The following is a 25,274-nucleotide window of genomic DNA, read 5'->3' as shown; positions in this document are numbered from 1 at the left end:
CTTCAACTATTTTTTTATGAGGTATCTGTAACATCAAACAGTTTGAAAAACCTTGATATACACTTTCTCATAAACATTTACAAAAAAATAAATGTAACCTAAAATCTTACTGTTGATAAAATGAATGAATTAATGAGGAAGGAAGGAAGGAAGGAATCCTTAGGAAGGTACCCATATCTCTTTTGTTCCTCAGAGACATGTATGACACTCGATTAAAGTTATTTCATATCCATTAAAGCATATTTATACATGCTGATAAATATTGAAACATCTAGTTTCTGCATAATTTATACGTTTTAACATCTGAGAGAATGCCAGCCCCCGCAAAGCATTTCGATTGGTCCCTGAAAATCAAGGCAAGCCCTCACTGAAGAGTTGCGCATCTTGCACAGTCCGTTCATTTTTAATGAACAGAATAGAATAGGGGAATAGAATTACTAATGATGTTGATTATTCAGCGGGACAGACCAACATGTTGCTTTTTTCCTTGGGCAAACCGTGACTCTTTCGTGAATAACAGATTGAGCTGAATATATTCTGCCAAATCTTGAGCGCACAAACACAAAGGAAGAGCAGGACGTGCACACTTGCACACACCGACACATTCTCACAATTGATTATTCTCTGAGGATCCTTTTTGAGTCCTCCATTAGCTTTGATGTTGATAGCCATTAAAAAGATTTCTTACTTGATGTGTGTAATTAATGTTCTCTCTTTGTTCTCACTTCAAGTCTTAAAAGAGGAAGAACATTCATAGTTCTAAACTCAAGTGAACATTCAAACTGTAATCTGATCTCTTTTAATTGAATGCGCCTAAATCATTTTCAGCTTCACAACAGCCGAGCTTTTTCTGTTTAAAGGCAGAATCAGTGGTGTCATCCTGTGGCTAAAGTGAATGTTTTTCTGGCTCGCCTTTCCATGATGCATTGTTTGCTGCATGAGAGCAGCCAGAGGCATTTTCTGCTTTCATAGGTGAAGTGCAGGGATAAGGCATTGCCAGACTAATGGTGTATAAACAAATATGGAGAGCAGGATAAGCGAAAATGTCTGAAGTCATGTACGATTCATCTCATCGACAGTGCTGTAAATTACACACGCTCACAAAAGCTTTCCTGTAGCTCGAACAGCAGACAATGGCACTAGCAAAAAATATATAATGTACTGTACACCTTGAATGCTGTTTTGTAGGAAATTGTCTATCGGATGCTTAACTGTAAATGCAGGGCTGCATGCTAACTTGAAAGCATTGTGTCTTTATTTAAAAAAAAAATAGCTTGAGAAGAAAATGAATAAAAAAATATCCTTGAATGAATGAGAAATCCAGTGCAGTGAGAGATCAGCACTGTTCAAGTATTTCCATTTTCCATGGCAACAGTGCTAATAGACTTGTGGGTAATGTAGTTTTTCAATAATTCTACACAGTTTTGCATTAAGCAGAAATCTCAGCACTCATGGCAGGTCTGGTTTGAATGGTTGATACTTCATTACTAAAATCCAGTTTCTATTTTTGGGATTTTTATATATTTTTCTCTACATGTAGTAGTTATTTAATTGATAATTTAATAGATGTTTTTTTTTATTTATTTTTTTGGTCACTTAAACTCACCAAGGTGGGATTCATTTGATACAAAAAGAGCTGCTTTCTATCTTAATATATTTAAAAATGTAATATATTCCTGAGGCGTCGTTTTCAGCATCATTACTGCAGTCTTCAGTGTCACATGATCCTTCAGAAATCATTCTAATATGATGATTTGCTGCTTAAAGGTGCATTGTGTAATATTTAGGAGACTCTGTTGACAGAAATGCAATATCATATACATAACTATGTTTTCAGTGGTGTTTAAAGACCTTACTTAATGAACCATTATGTTTTTTATCACCTTCTATGAGCCATTTCTATCTACCTACACCACGGGTCCCCTTACATTGAAATGTGCCAACATGTTTCTACAGTAGCCCTATAAGGACAGACGCGTTTCGTCACTATGTTGTTCTTCGTGCAAAGAAGCTAGCTAAAGTCAGCGAATAAAACACTGATGCGATGATGAACAAGTAACAATAATATTCGCAATAACATATCGTTTTACTGAATAATTAAAGGTCCCATTGCATGAAAATTTCACTTTATGAGGTTTTTTAACCTTAATATGAGTTTCCCTAGCCTGTCTATGGTCCCCCAGTGGCTAGACGTTTTGATGGGTGTAAACCAAGCCCTGGGTATTTTTGAGAAAATGAAAGCTCAGACGGGCGAATCTAGAAATCTTCCCCTTATGTCATCATAAGGGGAAAGGTTACCTCCCTTTTCTCTTCTTTGCCCGCAAAAAGAATTTGGCCCGCCCATGAGAAAATGAGCTGCGCGATATTGTTTATTCCTCGAGAGACATCATGGCTTGCAAACGAGCAAAGCATGGCAGTTGCTCAGTGTTTGGATGTACAAATGAACACAAAAGTATTTTTTTAGTTCCTTCATCCGAGCCTCTGAAGAACCAGTGGATTATGTGAATTTCTGATGTGTAATTGTTCAAGTTCAGACTGATAATCTTTCTCTCAAAGTCGTTCAATACTGTTTATGCATCAGTAAATCAAGCCAGTGACTAAACGATCAACTTCACGTCGTTTCTCTTAGTAGGATGAACATAATCTTATTTAAACTGTGATTAAAATATATACAGAAAGCGATCAAAGAACAAATTCCTTTCCAATCGCCCAAGCTGTCAATCACACAGCGCGAGTTTATCTGGACACTTGCCAAAACTCGTTATGAAATCAATGACGCTGTTACACTGCACAACGAAGCTCTTACTGTACTTACCTCATGTTTGCATTGGTGAAAGCATTAGTGAGAGTGCAGAAACTGCGTTGCAATGATAAGATCTTCATTCACGTGATCAACAGGCTGTCATCTGCTCAATGCTCATCACTGCAACCTTTTATGTGATGGGAATAGATCTAAATACTTAAAAAAACTTCTCACGATTCGTTAATCCCGATAGCTGTAATAGTAAAAACGTATAATAGCTGTAATAGTAAAAGTTTTCGAGAGAGTTCCACATGTAATGCTAGATATTTCATATGCAAGCATGTCAGCCAATCACAGCAGTGGGCGTTTACACTGAAGTCTCTCAGCAGACACGCCCCTTCAAACAGAGCGTTCAAATCAGAGGCTAAAATCAGGCTAGGAAATATGCCTTTTATTTCTAAATTATAACAACTTTTGATCTAAAAAACATACTAACATTATAAGGGCACCCCAGGAAACATTCTAAAATAATCCATGCAATGGGACCTTTAAGTAAACCTAATTTCTTAATTTATCTTTGTAAAGAAACCTCATTGCTTAACTGGCTACTCTCTGCTGTCTCAGACGACAACATCTTTTCCTGTCGGCCACCGTAACTTCTGTCGGGTGCAATTCACAACCTCACCTCTAGATGCCGCAAAAAATTACACAGTGCACCTTTAAGAAACATTTTGTATTATAATCTGTAATGAAAGAGTTGTGCTGCTTAATATATATTTAAATGTGATCAATTGAATGTGTCCTTGCTGAATATGCTTAATTTTGCAGACTGGATATTTCAAGAGCCTAAAGAGTTTCAAACATTTGCTCTGTTGCTGTTACATTACTACCTATATCAAAATAGAGTCCCATTCAGACGATGCCTGTGACACAGCATTATCTCTCCACTTCCCATAAAAATCCACTCAGAAGTAATACACAGTTGAGGCATTTATTTAGGCTGAAAGTCACACCCCGGTGAATCTGAATCATATTTGAAAGATCAGGGATAAGCTTTGGATGTGACGGCTGAGTGCCGAGTCTTTTGGGGATGCGTGGCGGTAATTCACCTTTACGCGTCCTGTCAGACGTGGTGAGACGATCCGAGACGGATTCTGAATTTTCTAAACACACAAGTCATTACAGCATCTGCAGATAAATGACTGAGATCATTTGTTCATTAATAGAATGACAGAAACGTTTCGTAGCAGAAATACACAGACCTTAAGCCAAATGAATACATGGCTGTGATTCATTACAGACTATTCTGTTAAGCAGTCTTGTAGTCATGGAAACACTCTAAGAAGATAGTCTCTAATGCTAGAAATTATGAACTCATTAAGAACTACCATTTTCAAGCTTTATTTTTATATGTACTGTGTAAATATGGCCATCTCTATGGATCTCACTGGAACTGAGCATTGCTATCTCATTAACTTTAGTTTTTGGACATTAATAAATTCAACCACACTCAGTGAATCCGTAATTACTTCAATTCAACAGCTGAATGCAACAGAACCAAATACACTGAATGACCATGAGCTGCTGCTGCAACTGAACCGCATACATTTGATTTGCTCCAGTTAACTGTAAAAATGAAATCATTAATCAATCATTAGGCTATTATCAGGATTGATACAATATATTCTGCAACAGGGGTTTGAAAAGGATACATGTCTAATGGGAAAAAAAAGGTATTATGGGAGTTTGAAAGGAAAGTTACAGATATGTACAGTATACAGTATGGATGGATGGATGGATGGTTGGATGGATGGCTTCCATTCAGCCTGTGACACTGATACATCAACTTTCATTTATTTATATAATACAAAGGTAATGAGTAAATAATAGAAAAATAGAAAATAACAATTTGCATGCCTACACACAGAGAGACAATTACTCAAGATCCCCTTCCTTCAAAAGCTAAAAAAAAAAAATAATAAAAAAAAAATAAAAAAAAAAAATATATATATATATATATATATATATATATATATATATATATATATATGTGTGTGTGTGTGTGTGTGTGTGTTTTAAATCTCATGAGCTAATTAACATTGTCAGTAATAGTAACTTTAAAGTTGCTGATTGACTGGACAACACAAGTTGTAAATAAAACAAATATTATTGAAGTATGTTTTACAAGAAAATACCTTTTATGTCTTCCTAATTCAAATTTTCATGTTTAATTCAAAGTGTTATTTGCCATTTCTTTGTAATTACTTGTGACATTTACTAGCCATTTCTGAGTGAAAATTGCTTCAAAGTAAATCCTACACAGTTTTTTTTTTCTTTCCTCAGTGTACTATATCTAATTGTTATTGAGTTGGCAACCAAGCCGATTATATGAATATGTGAACTTGAGCACAACTGTATGGTTATGGAAGTTAAAATGTCATTCATATTCTTCATAGAGAAATTGATTTTTAATGATAATGTAAGGCTTTCTACCATGAACTTATGTTTAGTACCCAAATTCAAAATATATTCTCCAATATCCTGAACAGAGATCTAACCAATCAGAGCTGCTATTATAGAAATTGAAATTGGGGAGGGACAAACTACATGCTAAATAAACACACACATACTGTTAAAAAGTTTGTTTTGTTTTGTTTTTTCAGCAATGAGCATTAAACTGATTAAAAGTAACAGTAAAGACATTTATAATGTTATAAAATATTTCTATTTCAAATAAATGAAGTTGAGAATCCTGAAAAAAAAAAAAAAAAAATCAGTTTCCGCAAAAATATTAAGCAGCACAACTGTTTTCAACATTGATCATAATAAGAAACATTTCTTGAGCACCAAATCAGCATATTACAATAATTTCTGAAGGATCATGTGACACTGATGAAAATTCAGCTTTGAACCCTAACCCTAACATTTTAAAATATATTCAAGTAGAAAACTTTAGTTATTTTAAATTGTACTAATATTTAAATTCCATATTTCAGTTCATCAGTTTACCATGTTGAGATAAGAACGACATATAGCCACTACAGCCAATATAAAGTCATTTTCTGACATAACCTGAGATGTGTCCTGAACTTTAACTCTTAAAAACAGAGGTTCTTTAATAGTGAAGAACTTTAGATTCAGCAAAGAAACCTCTTAAAATTAACCATTTTGTGATGTTAAGGACTGGCTATCTAGTTATCTTTTGTATTTATTTTTTTACTCTTTGTCTTTTAACTACAGTCTCAGCCTCTGACAGCACATTCACTAAATGTTTGGAATGTGTGCCATCTAATTTCATAACAGAAACGTTGTAACTGACTGGTCGACTAATTTAACAAACCCCTAGAAGACAGTCAAAAAACATATTTATAAGCGATCCATATGAAATAGCCTACTTTATTTATGAATCAAACAGCTAAATCACATACTGAAAGCAGGTAAAAAAAAAAAAAAAAACAACATAAAAAAAAAATTTGCATTTGCAAACTCACAATTGAATTCTGATCAATGTACATTAAAATTAAGTTCACTTAATCAAAGTTGGCCTACATTGATATATTTAACTGAATCAACGGGCAGTGCAGGACCAATAAGTATAAACTCAAACACATTTTCTCAAATAAAAGTTAGCAAACAAATCAGGACATGCCAAGGCATTGTTGTTCATTACCACCGTTTGCGCATCTGTCTTTAAACACGCTTCTCGTGTATGAAAAATATCTGTACACATAGCAGGTGGCAAAACCGTAAGAAAAGCTTGACGTGTCCACATTATTTAAGAGTATTCTATTCATTAGGATATTGATATTAGCTCTGTTGTTGCCGGGTTTAATTAAAAATGTTGTAATTAATAATCGTTTGAATTCTATAAGGGTAGGAAAGATTGTCAGTCAGTCAGAATCCATCCTGCTTTAAAGAGCTCGAGCCTTTAAAGCGGCAGATGGCATAACTGCAGTTTGTGCTTATAATGAACAGAGTGTTATTACCCAATGATTTGGACGTTAATACAGATATTATTATAGTTATATTCATAGCTATTGTTCTTGGTGTGAACGGGTCTTTATGCCCACTTTCATTGGTGAAATTGCTGACATACCAGGCATAGAAAACACATGAAACAAGGATCACTTGCATATGGACTCTTGCCAACTGGGAATATTGTATGTACTCTCAGAGACAAGGGAACATATAGAAATGGCATGCAAGAGCAAGAGATAAAGAAACACACACACACACACACACACACACACACACACACACACACACACAATGGCTGGAGCTGCACAGGAGTAATGCTGTCCTTTCATAATAAACATGTCCACATCTCACATCCAAGTTGCTCTAATATACCAGAGAGACAATTTATGGCACATCCCTGATTTGTTTGCTGTTATTAATGGGGCAGGGAGGAAGGAAGTGTTCTGTGGCTGCCAAGCGCAATATCTGACCTCTGAGAGTGCATTAAATCAAGGCATTAGGGCCTGTGTTAATAAAAAGGATAGCAGAGGCGGAGCACCTCGGCCAAAACAAACACAACCCAGACACAACAAACGAACGGCCCAGGCTTCCGCAGCGCAGGAAGGAGAATTAATATTGGGTTTTAATCTACCATATTAGGCCAGTGACCTGCTGCAGTTGACTGAGGCGTAAAGAAGATCTCTGCAGGTCCTTTGGATGAGCTCTGCTTAGAGCTGTTTCCAAGCGCATGTCCATCAAACTGGGACAATGCCCTGAGTGCAGATCACAGATGTTAATGCTGTAACCATAAGTGGTCACTCTTAAAAATAAAGGCTCCGATTAGTGCCGAACTGGATTTGACATCAGGATGCCATGGGAGAACCTTTTTAATTTCCATTGTTCTTTAAAATTCTTTACAGCAATAGGTGTCATGCCAATGTCTTGTCTTATACTCGACCCGCTCTGAGTGGGATTCCAACCGACATCTCCGGCATGGGATGTGACCTATACTCCTATTTTGAATTTTGAATGGATTATTATTAAAGCAACTTCCAAGAATTTTCTTTTTTTTTATCTTTAAATATTCTATTTTAACACAATTGTTTGCTTTGTTTAAAGCACTGAGACAGAAAACCATTCACATGACTACAGTTGGTCAGTCTAATCGAATTACATTTTGGGATTTGAATACTGGTCCACACAATTGCACTATAAACACAAACTGTAACAGTACACTTATGACATCTTAAACTTAAATATCTACTATATACTTGTTTTTTTTCCTTGGTCATGTTTTATCTCACCTAGAACAATAAGGGCCAGATTTTCTGTTATTTGCGGCATTATTTAACGCCCCAAAAAAAGCATGTCTTAAACCAGACACAATGCAATGCTCCGGGTAGATTGCGTTGGTCATTATGGAAATACACAAAACAAAACACAAATAAAAAAGAAAAAAAAAAACAACAACAACAAAAGCAACACGAATATAAAAAAATAAAAATAATAAAAAAAGTGCATGACTCCTGTACATACTGGTGTTTCAAATAGCCCAAAAGGGCATTGCAGTTCAACCTAAAATATTTTACAACAAAACTCATATGACTTTCTTTAGTCTGTGGAAACCTAAAGAATAATTATCAAAGAATATTCAAGATACTTATTTGCATACAGCAAAAGGACAAAAAAAAAAAAAAAAAGCACCATGAAAATGCATTGATAATCATCCACCTCTTATGTAGCTCTCAAATCTATTTCATGCTCCGCAAATTCATTGTATTTGGCTTCAAGTGACAACCATTTGGCATCACATGATGTGCCTGGTTTGTAAATGCATGGAACAACGCGCGTAAATTAGGACAGATTTTCATATTTGGATGCAAATCTTTTAACTTGTGATACCTAGAACAATACACTGATCTGAAGAACCTATTATGTAGCATCAAAAACATTTTCAATCTCCAATGATCCATACAGCCAACCCTATAAAGCAAAAAATAAGATGATATACCAGTAGATTTCACAGCAAGTTACACTAAGAACGAAGCCTTGCATTCACAGAAATTGTGTGACAGATGTCCGTTTTCATTTTTACAGACACTGGTTAAGAGTATGTGGGTGGAAATCATAAAAGCTCGCCTGGACCACGTCTGACTGGTGCTGAGAATGAGCCTTTCCATAGCCAGAATCAATTTGAAAAAAAGAAGCAGCTTTGTCTGAAAAGTATTGGTAACCACTCCGAGCTGTCTGAGCTGTGGTCACTTTTAGTGTAACTTACGACGCTAAAGACCACATGGACTGACGGAAATGTCTGTTATTGTGCTTGTGCCACGGGAGACTTCATTACATTCATTATCACAACAGGACTGCTTCACTGAGTTTCCATAATTGACAGAACATGTGGTGGACTTTGTTGCGTCTTTCATTTGAGAATAATGCAAAACGCAAAAAGAAAAGTGCACAATGTCAGGGACAGAATGAAATAAGAGCTAAAACGCTAAAGACACATGTAAAGCACAGTGGGGCTTCTTTTACTTTAGGTAGGTGGCATGTCATTTCATTTTCATGCCACCTTCTGATGTATACTTCAATTAGCATGAATGTAATGCCGTCCAAACTTAAGCGTTCATTTGAGCAACATTTATGTACCCATATTCATGTGACCTCTCTTTCAGGCCATCTTCATCATAACATCATAACATCATATCATTGTGCCTGATGAAGACCTGATGGTCGAAAACGTTTTGCTATAAATAAATTCATTTGGAGCAGCTATTTTCAGTGTGCGGATTTCACGCTTCTTTTTTTCATCTTCATCATAACATCATTGTGAATCTTTATGTACCGCATTCCCTTCTCTTTGCCCTGTTTACACCTGGTATTAAGATGCGTTTTGGCTGATCAGATCACAAGTGAACGACGCTAAATACAGGTGTAAATGGGGTCTAAAATGTTTTGAGCTTGTCCATTTTCGACAACTTCCAGAGATAGTCGAAAACACATTTAAATGCTCATGTGGTCGAAAGCGTTCAAACAGCCAAAAAAAGACCACCTACTGACCTAATGCATAAACATTAAACTTTGTCGCCTGAAGAACAAAGTTTGGTTTTGAAAAAGTAAAACATACTAAGCACTATGTTCTCTCACCATTCCTGATTCTAACACACACTCTCAGCGTTCGGCGTGCTCTCGATCGAAAGACCCTCCCCTGGAAAAAATCAAGACAGAAGTGGTTGAAAGCGTACAAAAGAGATGGACCAGGTGTAAACGTGAATGTGTCTCCCTCGTCTACTTGTAAACCAGGCGTGTTAGTAAAATGGCTGCCCATTTTACAGCACCTCATGTATAGCATCACATGTGGAATGTTAAGTGTCCAAGACAACAACTACTCAGGGTTTAACCTCCATACTTATTCTGCGGTAACTTCATTCCCTCCGCTCCTGAGACTAAAGTTATTCGGGCAAATATAGACATGGATTAAAAGCAGAGTATCGATGAACCAACAGCTTTCCCACTTCAATATCTGTTTCTCACATCTTACATGTTATTGTAAGAGAGATATACAAATGTGGTAAAAAAAAAATGCAGCATAAACCAATTCATGTGCCATGACCACAGAACCATACTGACTCTGGATTACTAATGGTGTGTTTGAACAAACCATTGAGCACAAATTACAAATAAATGGCAAACTGACATTGAATTCCCCTATTTATGATTGCTACTCAAATTAAAACACAAGCCTGTGTGCTGTCTGTGCTCAAATAACACTTGCAGTAAGAGACTACATGAATCTCATTCTTCAGCTTTCACAGTGGCCCAGTGGTACTTGGCGTCAAATAATCCTGTCAAACGTCACCATCCATGGCTACAAAGGTACTGCTAAAGCATGTGATGATAGTTAAAATCCCAGAAACCTTGTGTGTATCCACCCCGCATGATAATCTTAGCATGACACAGTCAGCCAAAGGCGAATTCTAAGAGAACTAAGCAAACAAAAATTCACTGTCTCCATGTGCCTCAGCCCTAGGCATCTATCAGTGTTGAGAATGTTTTACAACACTTTGACACCTCAAACCAAAAACGTCAAGAAGAGAACATCAAATATGTTTGCGAGGAGGTAAAGAACAGAAGGAACTGTCAGAAAGCGGCAATGCGGTTTTAAGAAATGGGCACATTACAAGAGTCGCAAATTAAACTATCTGTTATTAAACACTAGGTATACTGTAACATTCCCTCTTCTGGCAACGCTCTGTTGGTTAACTAATTATCATGCCACATCCATTTTCTACGCCCCGGAGCGTTTGTTGGATTTACCCAAGGTGGAGCGCGCATGTGTTCAGCTGTTTTATTCCAAAACAGATCTCCGTATGAGCGATTCAGCAGGAACTGTGGCTATGCAAACCCAAGGGCTGCTGGGATTGCTTCATTTACATTCCACAGATTGCATCAGGAATTCTGAGATGTTTTCCTTTTCTTTCTTTTTTTTCTGCCTGTTAATTGGAGACAGCATGCATAAAGAGATATGCACTGACACGTAAGCACAATAGCAGCATCACAGGCGAGTCCCTAATTAGAGAGCGTTAATGACTGCAACACATGCTTGACCATGACCGTGATATTCTATCAGTCAGTAAACTGCCATTTTTCTGGATTCGGCAGCATCCGCCGCATACGTCGGTAAGGCATGCGTGCATTTTGCATCGAGAGGCAGTCGTTGTGGCAAACGCTCCTCTCCATCCATCTGAAGATGTGTTTACAAAGCCTTCATTTCGGAACGATTCTCAGCCCAGCGCGCGCGGCCCCAGCGTGACGTTGATTAGGAGGCTTGTCAGAAATAAACTGGAGAGCCCCATTTCTCCACAAACCTGTATTCATTTAGTTCTGCCAAGTTATACAGTGCCATATCTCTGCAGGAAAATCCAGCATGACATTAGAGCGAATTTTGCCCTTTTAAAAAGAGGGTTAATCTTTCTTTCTTTCCCACAGCAACCTCAATCTCTCTCCGGCCCAGTACGGCTCTTGTGATCCCGGGCTGCTGCAGTAAATTAAATTAAATAAACCCATTAGTTACAGCACTGCTACCTTCTCACCTCTGCCCAGATGCGCTTTCATGGTTTGTTGGCCTTTTAAAGTAACCGGAGGACTGAGTATGTGGAGGCTGTGATTGGAAAGTGACCTTGAATGAGTTCGGGTTCATTGTTTATCGAGATGATCAATTAAGCCGTAGTGTGTTAACACTTTTCCGACTGGGTTAAAAATTAACACAGATTCCAAATATGTACAGGCAGCTGAGAGGAAAATGGGGGGGGGGGGGGGGGTGGATGGCCGTGAAGAGAGAGTCTGCGTCACTGCAATACGTTAAAAATGTGTGGCATGAGTAACTGAATGGAGATCACCAATCCGGCAACACGCTGATAGCTCGAGCCGCATGCCTGAAAGAAAATAGTCTTATTTCATTATTTCTTTCACGTTATTTCATTCCGTCTGTTGTGGTAAATCACAGAAATGTGTATTATCTTTGAGATAAAAGGAAGAAAAAAATGACTAAAGCAGGGAGAGAATTTAAATGAGGATCAGTGGTGAACAAAGAACATTTTGAATACCTCAACAAGTGGCATAAGTCTACCTCAATTTCCCAACTCCCTTCATAAAAACAAGAAGCCTCATTTTTATACCTCATTTTAAACACTCCAGGTACCCAAAAATGTATGTTTTAACCAAACGTGAACTCAAAGTTGCTCAGAATTCTTCAAAAACTGCACAATCACATAGGGGTATGCAATACAGTGCAACAGTTGGGTTCTGGAAGCAAAAATCCTATTCATTGTTTCCAAAGAGAAAATTGCTTTTAACAATTCTGCTGAAAACGTTCAAAATGTACATTTTGTGAGCTCAGAGGTTATTGAACTATGGTAAATGCTTTTACTCAAGCCATCAGTCTTTTAACTTTTAACAAATAATAATAACAGCAGCATTCAGCAAAGTACACATTCATAAATCCTTAAGAGAGAAAATCTAAATCAAATAAACAAATCTGTTTGCTCTGTGAAGCACTGTCAAAGATGTAATTGTTCAATATACACTCCACAATCTATTCAACAACACTTTTATACATTTGTCAGTGTACACAAATAAATTAAATATGTTATACATATCTGTCAAAAGGCTACATTTATTTGATAAACAATTAAAATTGTTTTCTTTTGTAAAGTATAAATGCAGTTTATTCCTGTGATGGCAAAGCTGAATCATTAAGGGGTGTTCACAAAGAATGTGCTTTTCCAATCCACTGTGCTATTTTTCCACTTTTTTATGTAGGCCTAAACATAAAAAGACGGGCATGTTTAACAGTAGCGCTTGCATCTTTTGCAGAATGACACGACATTCTAAAAATGCATGCTCAAGTTAAAAGAAGGTCAACCCCTAAAAAAAAGTGTTTTTTGCTCCACTGACCTGCGTCCTGCATTTTCGACAGCAAAAACGCGTTCTGTGTAAACCAGTCCTTACTCCAGTCTTTAGTGTCACATGATCATTCAGAAATCATTTTACTGATTTGCTGCTCAAGAAACATTTCTTACTATTATCAATGTTGAAAACCCTTGTGCTGCTTAATAATCTTGTGAAAACAGTGTTTGTTTGTTTTTTTCAGGATTATTGGATGAATATAAAGTTCAAAAGTATTTATTTAAAATAAAAAAAATAAAAAAATTGTAACAATGTTAAGTCTTTATACAGTCACTTTTGATCAATTTAAGATATATATCCTTAATACACATAAATTAATGTTCTCTTGTTTATGATTCAAATACGTGCAATTGTAGTTAATAAATAATCATTTCAGATCTGTTTGATTTAGTAGGATATGGACTCTTTAAATAATTTGTTTTTTAATGCCTATGGAGAAAATGAATGGGGAAAATGCTTCCAAAACCAAGATATTTGATATTTTCAGTTTCATTTAAGCCAGAAAAGTCTGTTACAACTGTATGTTTGCATGTGGTATTTGAGTAAAGACAAAGTAACTTGCCAGTATTGCTATAAAATGTCAGGATATGCTGTGACTCCAATTCACTCTCTTCTAAACACTGGGGGTACACATCCTTATACCTTTTATGATAATCAACAATCATAGTCAATGAATTTTAAATGCAGTTTAAATTAATTATGCTGTTTGTAAGAAGCAACACTAGCCATGTATGATGTTACAAGGCAGGCACAGAACAAGCAAAGTATGTCAACAAAACATCTCAAGTGCCGATAATCAAAATTACCCCAGCAAATCACCTTTCTAATACAATTAGCAATTAGCATAATCCTTAAAAGCATCCTTTTACATCTCATCAGCTTAGTCCAGACCTCAAAGGATGCTTGGCACATGTGGCCATTACTATTGTGAGCTGAGAAGATATTGCGGGACGTTCTCTTGGGGTGTTTGATTAATGGTGTATGCAACTTGAAACCTCAATAGACAATGACACAGGAAAAGTTTCCAAAAACGCATTCAAAGTCACTGAATAACACATCTACACAATCTAATCACTTGGTGTGTTGAAACTATGTTGCACGCAGTTTAAACTTCCAAAATACCATCCCTACATTGTTTCACACTATACTAAAATTATTCTAACTGAATACCTCATGGTGATTCCAGGCAAGGAAAAACACATGAATAAATAAACAACAGAAAGCAATGAGAAACATCAAAGGCGATGGGACAATCATAGCAAACAAGCTTCTGTAAGCCAATGAATGTGTTTGTCTTTGTTTGTGACAGTGACTCAGGGGTGTTAACAGAGGAATTAGCTCACACCTACGGAGTGTAAGCACATCTCACCGACATAATTGAATTAAGCCTGTCACAATCTTCTAAGCGGTGTATATTATTGAAGAAACCGGTGGTGTGAGCCATGTCACAGATCCTTCACCGAGCAGCATTGCTAAAAAGCTGGCTCGCTCGCTTGTTTGTTCACATTTAGTTTTTTTTTCAAAACAAGGGAAATACTTCATTTCCAATCTATTATTCCACTGGCAAACTGTTTCACGTCGTTCCAAACCCATATGTTGTTCATTTTTCCATCAGACACAAACAGTAGTTTTTGAAGAATCGCCACTCAGAACAAGTACATGATTCAGTGCTGTCAAGACCAAAAGAAAAGATGAAAATAAGCACCAGGATTATAAGAGTAGCCAATGCAATTTATGTCAAGTCTATTGAAGCTCAACAATAAACTTTTTTTGAGGAACAGAGCAAAAATGTAACTATTTAATCACTATAAGATTGTGTCCATCATTGCGTTCGGTTACTTACTGCACAACCAAGCAGTAGCATCAATGTTGTTGTCAGATTATCAATGAAAAACAACTTAAATTATGACATTTTCTTCACAAAAACTTCAGAACACAAGTTGTATGTACCACACTTATGGTACTTTTTTGTCCTTTAAAGGGATAGTTTACCCCAAAAAGAAAATTCTGTCATCATTTACTCACCCTCAAGTTGTTACAAAATCGTAAGAGTTTTTTGAAACACAAATGAACATATTATTAATAACACCTAAGAGATTTCTGTGCCTTTATTGAAAGTTAATTCTCCCAAAATGTTCATGTTTTAAAAAGTTCATTGTAAAATGTAATCCATATGAATCAAGCTGTTTAATCCAAGTCTTGTGAAGAGGCGATCACTTCATGTGATGAACAGATTTAATTCAAGCTTTAATTTATATTTAAGAATTGATCAATGTACATACATATCTTTGCCGTCGGGCGGAAACCTTGTATGTCCAAAACCGCTACTTTTCAGGAAATTAAAAAAGGCATTTTTTTTAAATAATTAAACACTGTGTGACTTGCATGCATCATTATGTTATGTTGTGTGTGTGTATATATATATATATATATATATATACAGAAAGAAAATCCAATACGTATTCAAAGAACCAGTTCTTTATTTACTCTTGCATTGCAAACAAGCAGAGTCGATCCAAACTGTGTGCGGAACTTAATTCATGATTGAGACGGTTGTTATCAAGTTTTACCGACAGTTATGAGGTTTAGTCACAGGCTCTATTTAATACTTTTCATTGGTTAAATATTTGCAAAACTCACAGACAGACGTGATGGGTACCAATAGTAATGATTTATGGAAAAAAGAAAAATTACGGAATATGGAAATAGATGTTTCTGCCCGACAGAAACGATACAGAGATCATAAAATACGGTAAAAGGAAGCTGAAACGCACTTGATTGACGCACATAACAACTCAAAAATTCATGAAAGAAAAATGTAGCATACAAGAATAGATCAACATGAAGGTGGGTAAACGATGACAGAAATTTCACTTTTGGGGAAACTATTCCTTTAACAAGAATCCTCTATCTGTCAGTGCCATATGGCGTATTAGGATTTCTCTGTACTGTGTCAGATGTCACGGAGAGATGCAGGTGAAGCCATGTGTCACATTCCTAGCAGGGAATCAGATTTTTTTTTCATCCCTACAGCTCCTCTGAGGAAAAGTAAAGCCCTGCCACGGTAAATGTCAGGTCAGAGGAGCAGCCGTGAGACACGCTGGGAGCCGCATGTTTGCCCTCACTGCGTGATTTCAACGTGTCAAGAGTTCCTGTCTGAACTGCATTAGCTTGTTTTTGGGTCGTGCCTTGAGACTGTATCACTCACCCAATACGCAAAAAGGGAGGGGGTGCTGCAGAAAACGCAGGGAGAAAATTAGAATCTTGTCAAGTATGACTGACATGCCTATTTTTCCCAGGGAATTCTCATTCAGAGAGATTTTAAGATGGCTGTAAACCAGCTCTTTGTCGAACGAAATCATTGTTCCTTCTGAGTGGAAACACATCATGGCAAATCCGTAGAAAGAAAATAATCCCTTTGAGAATTCATTTAAGCTCGAAATGACTTAAGTTTACACTTTATTTTTGGCTTAAAATAAATAATTTAATACTTGTGCTGTCATTTTCAAGCAGTCCATCCACAATGTGGGTAAAAAAATCCCAAAAAAGTAACAAAGCTTAACCAGCCTCCCTATATGCTTTGCAATGAGGACAAGGCTCAGGTTCTCATTCACAGACCCAAAGCCGGACAGAAGCTGGGCTTTAATGGCAGATTGTGTGATGATGCCAATAGTTTAATGCCTGCAAATTAAATTGACAAATTAGATTGTTAGCGTAAATGAATTAAACTTGTGGAACTGGAGGAAGGTCATCACTTCAGAAACTTTCTAACACGATTCAGCCCAGCAGGCAGCGAGGATGTCTGTCAGAATGAGCAAAGCGTTGAGGAGCGAGTAAGAAAAAAAATGTATTCCAGAATCTTGACGACGGGTGAATTTTCCTCTCTCGGCCTTCAAAATATAATGACGGGATGGCACGCATAGCTCTGGTACCACAAAAGAAATGGACTCGAATAACCTGGAAGGCTGACCTCTGAGTAAATTCCGCAATATGAGCTCACTATTCACCTTGATTCTTTAGGCCATGGAGAACCTTTCCCATAGACCGCGGCGCCGTGTGAACGCGTACGCCTTAATGCTCTTTGACTTTAAATCCCAGATGTAATTGAACTGTCAAGACTGCTGTCTGGGAAATGTTTCCGGAGGGCCAAACAATATGTACGTGAGTATCCGCGCAACCCCGAAAGCCGAATACGGATTCCGGAAGATGCCTGCATATCATCAATACGTCAAAACAAAGTAACAGCGCATGTACTTTTGCGATTTTCAACCTCCAGGACACGCGGTGGCTGAATCTCAGAGTTGGAATGGCACAATGATTGCAACTATAGCTAAAGGATGACAGGAAGGGTGATAAACATGTGAAGTGGCGGGGCGGACGCTCCTGTAGTCACTGGGCCTCTTTTGTGCTAGTGAATTTAATTAAGTGGAAATAGGGGGATGAGACAGACCTGACTGCAGCAGTCCACTCGCTCTCAACAGGCACAGGGGCATGCTGCTAATTAAAAAGTTTAATTCCACGACTGCCACGTTGGCATCCGCGTACCCAGAGGTGCGTCCTTGCACGCCTTGGCGGAAGCTTATCAGGAGCAGGCAGATTGGGGCATTCCAGGGAGGTGCAAGAGCTAGGCTGTGTGGAGAGAGATGGCATCCAGCTTGAGCTGGGAGGCGGCCCACTTCCCCTTACAGCTTTGAGCCAGCAGTCGGGAGGCGAGAGTCGGGTTGAACTGCAGCGCGGCGTGCTGAGGCAAGGTAAACAAGGGATAAACGGTGGATTTGGGTTCTGTCCTGCTTCGCTCAGCAGTGGATCTGCATCTGTGACTCACTCCTCCTGTCAGAGGCTTGTGTCTCGACTTCTGACGGGAGGGAATCAACTCTTCAGGCTGTTCATACTCCTCACAAACTCGCCGACGATTCGCTACACCCAGTGGCCCTAAAAGTATTAAGCCACACTTAAAACATTTGAATTTTATTGCATTAGATAAACAAATTTATCAAAGCAAGTGGCATGGCGCTGGAGCTTTTCTCACATCTAACTTTTCCCAGCCATTTTTAAAGGTCTCAGGATTTTGAGTAGATGTGTGAAGTCGGTTCTCCCGAGATTCACATTGGTGTTCTAGCAGAGTATCCAGAGTTGTTTAAATAAAAACAGGAAATGTAAAAATAAAAAGTAATTCAAAATATGAATAAAAACTATAATCTCACTGACACTAAAATAACACGACATGAACAAAATGATAGATATCTTTGGGTGAAGGATCCCTTTGAAGTGCCTCTATTATTCTTTTTGGGATATTACAGTACCTTTCATTTAGTGTGTAACAAAGCTGTTTGTGAATGTAAAAGGTCTGCAAAGTTTCAAAGATCAAAGTGCATGGCAACTGGATATAATGTCTCCTAAAAGAAAGAACTGATTCTGAATTGCCTGAAACGAGTCGTCGGTAATTTACGAAACCTACGTAGGATTGTAACAAATTTGCATAATGCCAGCCTATGGTCTTCATTGGCTTCCCACAAACAATGTCTACTTTGTTCCGCCCTCAAACACTGTACTTGTAGCTGAGCCCTGGAAGAGTTTGGTTTGTGTTGTCGACATGTTGAGAAGAAGCTGTTTTCTGTGCTGCAAAAACAAATCCAATTTTCAAATTGATACGGTAAAATCGACTATTGACAAGTGCAGAGGAAGCCTCCGGAGCTGAAATTCAGACATGGTAATGGGTATTTGGTTTCCGAGTATAGACCAATCATAGCAGAGTAGGAAAAGGAGAGGTTAAGAGCGACCAAATCCTTTATTGCACCGTTTCAGGTACAGTGAGAAAAGAGGTGATGCTGCAATATTATGAGAAAATGTAGTGTTTTTTTTACCTTAAATAGATGTACATATATTGTAGGAGACATACAACAACAAAATTAGGACCCTTTAAAATAGCAAAATATGGGCACTTTAAGGAAATATTCCATTATAAGGTAATATATATCAATGGTATCTCTGGTATGTTAGCAATTACCACAGAAAATAATTTTGATTCATCCCTCAGTTTGTTAATACATTGGAAGTCTAAGGCAAACATGCAAGATGCTGTTGATAGAGCTTGACTTGCCTTTAACTCACAATATAAAACAACCTTTAAACTTCAAAAGGTTGTAAGGAATGAGACATTTCTGAAGTTCTACTCTTTAGGAGGAAACAAGGGGGCATCAGGGAATAAATAGGTGGTGAAATTAAAGCGCTTCATTGTGTAGCCTTGTACGGGGCAAGAACAATGCGTGGGCTTCAGCGGTGTATAAGCTCTCATTGATCTGAATGTATTTTATCTCCAACAAAAAGGAAGAGACCTTGGTGTGGGCAATGCTGAATCTTTGCTATCTTTTGAAAGGCCACCCCTGTTACAGGCTCACGAACAGACAAAAAGATGGAAAAACTCTCCTGAGGTCAAATAGCTGAAGGATCTCCAGCTCTGAATACTGTGTGGCGGACTATTGAATTGAAAATCCTGCACTTTGTTCTCTTTGCCTACTTCACATGTATAGCAATTATAGGCTGCTAGAATGTTTATTTCATCGCAACATGTATCTATATCTTCACACAGCTCTGTATATAAAGTAGCATATCTCAACTGCTTGATTGAAAGTTTGTTGGTTTAAAAGTATGTTACCTGGTTGCCTTAAAATTGTGGGTTAATGCAATGAAGGAGATTGGTTTAATAAATAGAAACTATTAAAAAATAACCACAAAATATGATGGTATCTGAACCACATAAATTATCTCATTTGATTTATCAAAAGAGAAAAAAGTTGTGATAGCAAATCATGAAAATATATTTTTTTTCAAGTGTATCTATATTATCGCCCAGCTGATATGCTAAATGTAGGAATGAACATAATCATTTATTATAAACATTACAAACATCATGGTTTTCTCTAAAGGTGCTTTTATGTGTTTTGTGAAAAGAGCTATACAAATTTGACTTGACTTGAAAATAATTATTAAATATCCAATTACAATTTAATTTGTTTTTGAAAAGCAATGATTTCAAGCTATAGTCTGTTTCCTGAACATTTTTGTTCATTGTTGTTACAAACAGATATTCTCGCCCCAAAAGTCAATGTTGCTGTGTCGGGCTAGTCGAGATGCTCAAAAAAAAAAGAGGAATATTTTGCCATACAAATGGCTTACTTTGAGTTGCCTCTGCATATTAAGCTGGGAAATTAGTCTTTTATCACTGCAAAAATTACACACTTCATCTTTAACGCTCTCTTTTTTTTCTTTTTTTTTTTTTTCTTCCTGCACTCCTTTAATCTGAGAGTGGACCCCAGCAGTGGTGCGCTTTGTCTAATGATTCCGAGCTATTATTATTTGACAGAGGGAATGCATTACCCACACAGTGAAAGTGAGGCTTCTTTTAAAAGCAGACAGGAGTTTAACAGAGCATCCGGTCCTCCCTGACAAGCCTTTTAAACATTGCGTCAGGCTGTAAAGGAGGAGCACCATCATATTTCAAGACTAAAAAAGACTACCTAACTCCTCCTGATATATATGCCCAGCAAATGAAGTCCAAAGAGCCTTTACCACTGGATGTTTATTTACCATGGCTTTAAAATGTAAAACCAGCTTGTCTTTGAGACTTTACATGTGAGAAATTTGCAAACCAAATTGCCTTCATGTGCAGCTTAAAGGGGCAGAAATGTGATTTCTGTCATCATTTACTCACCCTCATGTTGTTCCAAACCCATGTGACATATTTTCTTCTGTGGAACATAAAAGAAGATATTTTGAAGAATGTTTGAACTGTTTTTTGTCTATACAATGAAAGTCAATGAGGCCCAAAGCAACATCGACTTTCAATATATGGATTAAAAAAAAACATTCTAAATGTTTTCTTGTGTTCCAAGTAAGTCATACAGGTTTGTAAACTACATGACAGTAAATAAAAAATGACAGAATTTTCATTGGTAACACTTTATTTTAAGGCGAGGTAGTTGCGTATGTTACGCTACTTACTATATTACTACTCACCATTACAAGTACTGTAACTAACCCTAAACTTAACCCTACATTAAATACATGTAGTAATAAGTACTGACTAATTAATATTACTCAGTACTTACATTCTTGTCACCTTAAAATAAAGTGTCACCTTTTCATTTATTGTCTAAATCCTTATCTTATGCAAATTCTTTACATTTTATGAACTACATGTTTCACACATTTAATCTTTACAGCCAAAGCTGAGTGTGAAATGAGCCACTTTTGCAAATGCCAATCAGTTTGCAAGCATTTGGTGAGATTATGAATTCAAAAAGCCAATATTAAAACACAAATGTTGACATGTCCAGCTTTGTCAAAACAAATAAGAGTTAAAAATGCACGCGTGATATGTTTCCCTTTGGTGCGTGTGGTAGGCCATTTCAAATCTGATATTCCTGCAAGCTATACATATGTCAAATGCCAAGCGCATGTGGAAACAAATTTAGGACCGCTTAAGGGATTTTCCAGGCTCAGAGACATTAAAACACACAAGCACTCTTAGGTGTTATTTATGTAAGCTTGTCATCCCCTGGTCTAATGAGCCCCCACACAACGAGTGTAATGAAACAGCTCGCATTAACACCCGGGCAAATGAACGAATGTTGTGAGTTGGGCTCCCTCTAAAGTGAATTGCGGCAGATGTTGCCCGGCCCCAAAGCTGAGTCACAGCCCAAGGCTAGCAGATCCAAGCGGATCCGGCACACACCGCAGTGTGACTTAATGCTCATTCGGTCTCTACCCCTCAGCCGCTCTTCGTACGGGCGTCTCCTCTCCATAGGCAACTGCTCGGCTGAATGATGATAGGCCTATGTAGAACAGCACTCCGAAGAAAAACAGCCTTGCTGTAATAACCTGCACTGGTTCAGATTGCAAATGGAGTGGAGAGATGTTAACTATAGGAAATATGGCTATAGCTGACGAAGGCTGACAAGTCGAAAGCGTGCCAGCAGCGGTTGAGGATGGGTGTGTGGGAGCACATACACCTGAGTAAGCACCTCATGATTTGAGCACACCTGGGAGTCCGGAGCACAGGCGTGCTGAAAGAGCTCAACGGAGCATTCACTGCACCTGGCTCTGCTGAGCAGCGACTGTGAACATGAATTCGGCATGAAATGAAACAGTCGTGCTGCTGTAGTAATTATGTTGAAGCTGGACTAAAGCATTGCAGCCTGGAACTTGGTTCTCTTGAACCATCACATATGTGTTAGTCTACTGATTAATTAACTGACTATTTAAATTACTAAATTTAATTGCATGTTCTTTTAAGATGCAGATACAGATGACCACTGAGTCTATACATACTTGAATGCAATACGAACAGAAGTAGCCTATATTTAAGATAGGTTATTTATTATATTTAAGATATGCTGACAAGCCAGTACACCTGATCATGCAGTCATCATATGATTAAAATTATGATGAATACTATTTCTTATTTTGGAAAAAAATTATTGTACTAAACAATCTCTGAATGCAAGCACTTTTTTATAGTAAAAGAAAGGAAAGATAAGTAATATCTGATATATGGGTCAATGACATAATGCACACTGATGATGTGAGGTTTTTGCCTGGATTTATCAAATAATTAAAAAAATACATTTATGATTTCTGAATTTTTTTTTTTTTATTTTTTTTTTTTTTTTGCAATTTCGGCATAATCTTTCATCTCATCATTATTTATTTTCGTTTTATTTTGTTATTTTAAAAGTTTAATAATATAAATAAAAAATACTGTTAAATAATAATATATAACAATAATATATCTGAATAACTCCAAATTCACCAAATAAGTCACTGTTATAAAGGAAGCCATTTTCTTGTCATGTGGCAAGAAAACCATAAAACCAAAATGTAAAGCAAAGTTTAAAAAGTTTGACATATATATATATATATATATATATATATATATATATATATATATATATATATATATATAATATTCACACAGTAAAGTTTCTCTGTGTGTGTGTGTGTGTGTGTGTGTGTGTGTGTGTGTGTGTGTGTGTGTGTGTGTTAATATAAAAAGTTAATATAAACACTTTACCTGATGGTTACACCACTTGACATTAAACCATTTAATTTATACCAAATTAAACTAACTTAAACTAGATTCGTTTTAATTATCTCAGACATCCTTGCAATTGACCCAAAAAAAAACCAGCACAACAGAGAAACGTGAAGGGCTCACCTGTACCAATCCAGTCCCTTCTCGTAGTTCCTGTCAAAGAAGTGAGGCTCATTCCCAACGGCTCGAACATCGGGATGAACCCGCAGAGCTTCCAGCAGAGCCCTTGTCCCCCCTTTCTTCACTCCGATTATAATGGCTTGGGGCAATTTTTTCACCCCGTAATCCGATGTGCAGTTCACCACTTTCCGAAGCTCGCTGTCCGTGGTGCTGAACTCCGGGTGCTCGTGCTCGTGCTCTCCAGCCACAGCGGCGGCAGCGCGCGACATGCTGCTGCTGGTCGTAGCCGCCTGAGCTCGCGCCCATCCCGCTGTCCTCTCGTCGATTCCCACGCTATTTCTAACGCTCGAGAATGCGATAGTTTGCTCGGTCGCTGTCCTCTCGATGAACTCCTCATCGAGGTAGCCCTGGGAAGAGGTCGAGTAAAGTTTCTCCCTCAGCGTGACAAAAGTTGTTTCCTCAGTCACGAGCCTTCCCTGATAAACGTAGTTCTCCTGGAACTGGAAGGAGTTGTAGCAGCTCATCAAGCTATAGAACAGATAGGTGACAGAAAGGGAGAGGGTGAACATGAATAAGATTTTCCGGGGCACTTTAGAAGTAAAAACCGAAGTGCTGGACCAAAATGCCATCTCTGATAGCAGCGACCCTCTCAGAGAAGTGGCCAGACATGTTTCCACCCCAAGTCTCGCATGGACACTCAACAACAATAATCTGTCACCATCAACACTGCAAACATCTGAAAGTGCGAGGAGCCCGAGCACTCCACGCGCGCTTCACTTGAGGAAAATGGATCGTTAAAATTCCAAAAGAACGTCTCGGGTATCGATTTCTTATTCCGACGCTGACAGCCTTTGTCACAATTGATCGGATTGAATTTGCAGATGAGAACGGCTGCGGTCGGGCGTCCTTCCAAACGAGCAGCCCGCTTGAATGTAGGCTGAGGGTGATGCTGTTGATGGAAGTCTTGGCATCTTAGAAGAAAAAGGGCAAAGAGATGGCAAAGTCTCTGAAGTGATGTGCAGGGCACGTCTTTCACCCGATACCGCTTCTTGAGTACAATTTTGACACCGCTGTCCTTCACACCGCTGATTTCAAGTGGCAATTGGCGCAAACGCTGGATCTTAATCCAAACGAGGTGCTGATGTTGTATCACGCAGTCATCCTCCCACTGCTAATCCACTAACTTTGAGCGCTGGAGAGTGAGCAGCCTCGCCATAAATATTCATTGACTGCTCTCAGTGGCTGAGAGTGCAGCGCGCAGTCGTAACGCCTCGTGTTGATTGGTAGACGTGATGTGCGCATCAGCCGTGGGCTCATCCGAGAAAGAAAAAAAAGGGGAATAATACTACAGTAAGATACTGGGGGTACATCTATCGCTTTCTACAAGACGACAAAGGAAGAAAAGATTGTAATTTGATCAGCAGAAATAAATAAACAAACACAATTAACATAATTATTATCATCAAATGATTTATTAATAAATAAAATACATTTTGTGTGTGTGTGTGTGTATATAATGTATTTATATGTATATAATGTATTTTATTTAATATTACAACATTTTATGATAATAATAAATATTCATTCAGTAATATTACAAAAAAATGACTCACTAATAGGTGTAAATAAATAACTTTTATTTGATTTACTTTTATTGATTTATTTATTTAATACTTTTTCAAATACACTGAAAAAATGCAACCCAATAAAATATATTTATTTATCAATATTTTGAGTGAAATCAAAGTGGCAACACTTTTTCCAAATACACTGAATTCAGTTTTTTTAATAAGAAAATTAAGTAAAAAAAAGAAAAAAAAGAAAAAAAAAAGAAATTAGGGTATGGAGATGACCAGCAAAAGTGAAAGCAGTAATGATAAGAGGAATCATCAT

General features: G+C 37.5%; 1 protein-coding gene across 1 annotated transcript in view; it reads right to left on the bottom strand.

The window, feature by feature from the left end:
• Positions 1 to 24,572, bottom strand: part of hs3st4 (heparan sulfate (glucosamine) 3-O-sulfotransferase 4) — a 106,581-nt gene extending 82,009 nt beyond the window's left edge. The window contains exon 1 of the mRNA XM_079887676.1: positions 23,385 to 24,572. Within this exon, the coding sequence (XP_079743802.1) occupies positions 23,385 to 24,010 (626 nt within the window). The 5' untranslated portion in view covers positions 24,011 to 24,572. The remainder of the gene's footprint in view (positions 1 to 23,384) is intronic.
• Between the last annotated feature and the right edge of the window lie 702 nt (positions 24,573 to 25,274).

Source organism: Squalius cephalus (genome assembly GCF_949319135.1).
Source record: "Squalius cephalus genome assembly, chromosome: 1".
NCBI lineage: Eukaryota > Metazoa > Chordata > Actinopteri > Cypriniformes > Leuciscidae > Squalius > Squalius cephalus.
The sequence above is the reverse complement of the archived record's forward strand: the minus strand, read 5'-3'. Positions and strand labels throughout refer to the sequence as shown.